This window comes from Phacochoerus africanus, chromosome 8 (assembly GCF_016906955.1).
Source record: "Phacochoerus africanus isolate WHEZ1 chromosome 8, ROS_Pafr_v1, whole genome shotgun sequence".
In the NCBI taxonomy this organism is placed as follows: Eukaryota; Metazoa; Chordata; class Mammalia; order Artiodactyla; family Suidae; genus Phacochoerus; species Phacochoerus africanus.
In genome coordinates, this window is record NC_062551.1 from 167,544,261 (window position 1) to 167,550,229 (window position 5,969).

Here is a 5,969-nt window from a genome sequence, read left to right on the forward strand (position 1 = left end):
CAAATGTCCAATGATAGATGATTGGATCAGGAAGATGTGGTATATATACACAATGGAATACTGCTCGGCCGTACAAAAGAACAAAATAATGCCATTTGCAGCAACATGTAAGGAACTAGAGACTCTCATCCTGAGTGAAGTAAGTAAAAAAGAGAAAGACCAATACCATATGATATCACTTATATCTGGAATCTAATATATGGCACAAAGGAAACTTTCCACAGAAAAAAAATCATGACTTGGAGAATAGACTTGTGGTTGCCGAGGGGGAAGGGGAGGGAGTGGGAGGGAGTGGGAGCTTGGGGTAAATAGATGCAGAATGTTGCCTTCGGGATGGATTAGCAATGGGATCCTGCTGTGTAGTACTGGGAGCTCTGTCTAGTCACTTATGATGAAACACTTAATGTGATAAAAAAAGAATGTATACATGTATGTGTAACTGGGTCACCATGCTGTACAGTAGAAAAAATATATACATAAAGAAATAAAAAATAAAAAGGAAAAAAGTATATAACTTTATAAATCAGTGTAACCTCAGTAAAATAAAATTTTAAACTACTTTTTTACTGTTATATAATTAAAATACATTTGTCTCTTTTCATGCATCTTTTATATCATTGTCTTTGTCATTACCAGGGCCACTTTTTCGACTTCTCTGACGGTTTTCCAGAGTACACCACTTTCATTACAGCACCTTCCGAATCCATGTATGATGTATGATGAAGACACTGGAGATTTTATCCCAAGTTACAAATAGTACAATGTAACATTTGGTTCTGTTCACATTGGCCCCATTAATGATACACATGATGTCTGCAACTTAACCACCTACTCTCTTCTTCCACTCTTTTTTGTGCTTAACGTGTATTATTGTGATATGTGTATACAGAAGAGTATACACTACATATAGGTAATATTTAAAGAACTATAATGAAATTAAGATCTGGGAACTCGCCAACAGGATAGGAAACAGAACGTTACCTGCTCCAGCGTTTCTCCCTGATTGCCTTCTTCCCACACATGCACACTCTCACCCCATCCTGGATGCTGTGATTATTCCCTCATTTCTCTTTGTAGTTTTTACCACATATCTATCTGTGTGGCTTTATGTAAGATATTTTTTGTTTGTGCTATTTCCCAACCTTATTTAAATATAACCCTTGTGTGTATCCTGTGCCTTGCTTCTTTTGTTCATCGTGCTTTTAAGATTCATGTGTCTTGATACATATTAACTGAGTTCATTTTATTGCTATCCAGTATTCCATCATATGACTCTAATACGTCAAGTGTATTTACCCATTCTGGTGTTGATGGATCTGTGGGAAACAAAAGATTTTTCCTATTTCAAATCATGGTAATGCAAACCTCCTTGCATTCATGAGGACTTACCCACTTGTGCAGAAATTCTCCAGGGCAGACAGCCAACTGAAATTCCTGGGTAATATAGCTGGACCAATTTAAACTCCCACCAGGTGTGTATGAGAGGTGCCATCCTCCTATAGCCTCATGATCCCTTGCTATTCTCTTAATTTCATGCCTATCTAGTAGTTAAGAAAACAGGGTACGTTATTGTACTAGTACTAGTGAGAATGACTATCTTTTCATAAGTTTAAGGGTAATTCCTACTTCATGTCTTAAGTTTTTTATCTATTTTTCTACTCTTTCTTGGTGATTTTCTTACTGATTTATAGGCACACATTTTATATTCTGTAATATTTTGTCAGATATATATTTATATATTTGCTATATATATTTGCTATATATACACATATGTGTGTATATATACATGTGTGTATGTATCTATCTCTATCTCTGTCTGTCTATATGTCTATTATCTATCTATCTATCTATCTATTTAGCAAATAATTTCTCCTAGCTTGGCGCTTGTGTTTTCTCCCACTTTATGGCATCTTGGTAGACAGAAATTCTTAGTTTTAATGAAATCAAATTTATCAAAATTTTCCTTCTTTGTTTCTTGTTTAGGAATTATCCCTTACCCCAAACCGTTAATATATGGTCATATATTATCTCTTTGATGCTTTACACGTTTGCCTTTTAGGCTCTGGGTTAGGAGGGTGCTGAGTGTGTTAGAGGAACAGCAAGGAGCCAGTGTGGCTGGAGCGAAGTGAATGGAAGAGAAGGAGCAAGAGGTGAGGCAGAGAAGTAATGGGAGTAGTGGTTTTGCCCCTTAGCATTTCTCTGTCCTCCCGATCCCATCGCCCTGCTGCCTTCATGTTGCCTGTTCCTACCATGTCTCCTGGTTTTTGAACTAACCTGCTGAGGTTTCCTTCCCTCCAGGATTGTCTTCCATGCAGTTGCCAGAGGGATCTTTATTTCCTTCTTTTAAAATAATGGTGGAATTTTATTATTTAATGAAAGACATCCAAACACATACACATAACACCTGCAGGCTTTCAAGGGGTTGGGGAGTGAGGTTTAGAACATATACATGTTTTATTAAAATTCACCAGGTGATTCTTATATGAATTACATTATAAATGTTAAGATAAATTATACACAGCAGCTATTAAAACCTTTTTAAAAATTTTTTGTCATTGTAGGGCTGCACCTGTGGCATATGGAGGTTCCCAGGCTAGGGGTCCAATCAGAGCTACAGCTGGGGGCCTATACCAGAGCCACAGCAATGCCCGATCCGAGCTGCATCTGCGACCTACACCATAGCTCACACAACGCCGGATCCTTAACCCACTGAATGAGGCCAGGGATTGAACCAGCAACCTTATGGTTCCTAGTAGGATTTGTTTCTGCTGCGCCACGATGGGAACTCCTAAAACTTATTTTTAAGTTATGACATTTATGAAGGACTCCTGGCAGGAGCAATATGAATAGGTCTGTTACCTTTAGCTCACATTTACTAAGAAGCAATAGGCTCAGCAACTGATCTCAAACCAGATTCAGAACAACATGAGATGGAGCTCCCGTGACTCTGTCAGCAGAACCGTCTTCATAGAATACATGTTCCCCAAATGTTTGTCAGCACAGTTTGAAATCACCCTGTCATCATTAAATACAGTTTTGAACTGCAGCTGCCCGTGATGTACTGGTTGCAGATGTATCATATGACTACCATTCTGCTCTGGTTCTTTAATTCATAAGGGTAACAAAAATCTTATGATGCACCTTGTTCCAGCAAATTTCAAATTGCTATCTCGCCCACACCTGGGTGTCTGAGGACACGATAGTCGTTGGCACTGACGCCGGCAGGCTCTTCCTCTTCGAGTCTGGAGATCAGCGCTGGGAGACAAGTATCGCGGTCAAGGAGCCCACCAGCGAGACCAAGAACCTGGGGGTGATCCGGGAGTCTGAGAGGTAATGGTCCCCCCGTGGGCGGGGGCGCTCAGGATCACGCTCAGGGTGCTCGTCACAGCACAGGGCAGCGGCCTTCTGGAAAAACCGCTCCTGTCCCCCTTCCTAGGGGTCATCCCTATTCAGAGGCAAAGTGGACAGTCGTGACCACAGCTTAGACGCAATTCTTTTTGTTTTTCTACCTGGCCTCTTCCTATGTGCATTTTAGTAGAAGCCGTCTTCAAAACAACAGGTTTTCAAAACTGTGTTTTCTAGCTAGCGCCTGCCTGGCTTACTGAATCTATTGTACCGTCCCCCGAGCCCTTGCAGCGTGCAGGCACTGTGCTTGGGGTCGGGGTCCTCAGGACCTTGGGGTTGGGTAGGAGGCCTCAGGAGACGCAAGGAGATGTTGTCAGTCAGCCTGACAGAAGCACAGGAGCTAGAGTGGGACCAGGGTGGAGCTGTCACTTTTAGCCCTGCTGCAGCCAATAAATAAGAGCCACAGCCATGCGTGTTGGAAAGTACCACCGTGGTTCTAGACCCTGCCTTACACACTTCGTGTGTATTCCCATTTGAGTCTAACCCGTCCTTTACGGTACGTATTATTATCACGCCCACTTTAGAGACAAGGAAACAGAGGCTCCAAGAGGTCGACTCACCCCGGATCACAGCAGTGTTAAGTGACAGGTCAGGACTCAGACTGAGACCCGTCTAGCCCCGGAGCCTGCGCCTCGGCCACCACGGCGCACTGTAGGTTCTTCCTCCTCAATGACTTTGGCTTCGCCCAGTTTTCGCTCCCCCACCCCGTGATGATGACACTGCGTTTTGGCCGTGATGATGTTGAGAAATTCTCAGTAAGATCCTATGCCATTCAGTTTGCTGTGCTCACCCTCTTTCAGAGGGTCCAGGGCCCCAAGAATAAACTCACACTCCTGAGCTTGGCCCACACGTCCCCCTGCCCTGACCCACCTTTAATCTGGAGCATCCTCTCCCGCCTCTCTCCCCCACGTGCCACATGCACGCTCCTGCCTCTGGGCTTGGTCGCTATTCCTCTTTGTCCTTGGGTCTCAGCTGGGAGCCTCAGCCTCTGCGCATCTCAGGTAGGTGGTCCTCCTCTCTGACTGCCCTCAGAACATCCTGGTACCTCTGACCAGCCGCTTCCGTCCTACTCAGAAGCCCCTAAGAGTGCTTATCACACGCCCTGTAGGCTCTCGGCGTCTCAGGGCATGAACTGAGTCGATCTCATCTACCACTGTTTGATGGCGTCGTTAACACAGCGTAGCTCCAGTAAACGATGTACGAATGAATGGAGGAGGAAGAGGGGGAGGGAGGAAGGAGGTTGGAAAGGGAGGGAGAGAGGAAGAAAGGAAAGAAGGAAAGAAAACAGTAGGAAAGGAAGGTGGGAAGGACGGGAATGGAAACCTAGGCTCAGATTCAGCTCTTCCGCTCACTCATTTAGAACTCAACCCCTGCGAGCCACTTTTCCCCCAACCAACCCAAGAAGTGAGATAATAGCAGTGACTGCCCAGGGTCGCAAGACGTCCACCCAAATGTGTGACCCTCCGTCTTCCATGGAGGGGGCCAGCCTTCCCAGCCAGAGGGCAGCATGTGGGTCATGGAAAGCCTCTGACACTGGCTGGTTTCTCCCACACCCAAGGACGGCCCTCTTCCTCATCCCCAGCAGAACTCACCTCCTTGGAATTGTCTCTGTTAACGCTCTGTGCTGTTTTCCTTTTCCAGCCTGATCCAGTTTCCAACGCTCACTTCCCCAGTCCCTTCCTCCGAGCAGGTCACGATGGCCAGCAGCCGCAGCCAGCTGTCCCCGCCCCAGGTGTTTGCCATTGCAGCCTATTCTAAGGGATTTGCCTGTTCCGCCGGGCCAGGGAGGGTTCTGCTGTACGAGAAGATGGACGACAAGGAGTCGTACCGTGAGAGCAGGGAAATCCGGGTAAGGAGGGGAGGCAGGGGCCAAGCTGGGGTCCGACTGGCAATTGTTCTGGGGCAGCAGAGCACCGACAGGGCAGGCGTTGGGTGGGGAGAGGCTGGGGTGCTGAGCAGAAAGGGACTTGAGACATTTGCCCGAGGGGAGTTTTGGGATGGGCTGGGCAGAATGGAGGTGAGAATTAGGAAGGTCTGGCTCTGAATCCTGGGAGAGGACCTTGGCAAATTCTGTTTTCTCTTTGAAGATCCGTGTTCCCATAAACTTGTATGATTATGATGTCTCTGACACTTCATGTCGAGAACACTGCCTGGTGCAAGCATCCAGGCGAGCATCCAGGAACGTTTGTGGAAGAAATGACACAGGCGGTGGAGGGAGAGCTTGTCTGTTTGGGGAAGAACCAGGAAGGCCTCAGGTGTTTGAGGCTCATCTTTGAGGAGGGGTCGTAGAGGATGGGTAACATCTGACAGGAGGAAAGAGTCAGGAATTCCAAGGGGAAGGAACAAATTAGGCAAAGTCACCAGTGATGGAGAGCAGGTGCTGTGTTTGGGGGAGGTCCGTTGCCCAGTGGAGGGGCCTGAAGTCACTTAAAGGGAGAGAGAGGAGCTGCGAATGGTGAAAGACGGCAATCGCCAGCCTGGCGTCCTGTGTCCGTGGAGAAGCGTTATGCTTCAGAAAAGTAACCTGCCTGTGTTGCCTGGTGCGGGTGATTTGGGGGCATTGG

General features: G+C 46.3%; 1 protein-coding gene across 1 annotated transcript; it reads left to right on the plus strand.

Annotated features, from left to right (window-relative positions):
* Nucleotides 1-2,129: 2,129 nt before the first annotated feature.
* Nucleotides 2,130-5,694, plus strand: LOC125133413 (cilia- and flagella-associated protein 57-like). Its single transcript, XM_047791521.1, has 4 exons — nucleotides 2,130-2,150; nucleotides 3,152-3,330; nucleotides 5,047-5,254; nucleotides 5,548-5,694. Exons 1-4 carry the CDS (start codon nucleotides 2,130-2,132, stop codon nucleotides 5,692-5,694), a joined length of 555 nt encoding a protein of 184 aa, XP_047647477.1.
* The last annotated feature ends 275 nt before the right edge of the window (nucleotides 5,695-5,969 follow it).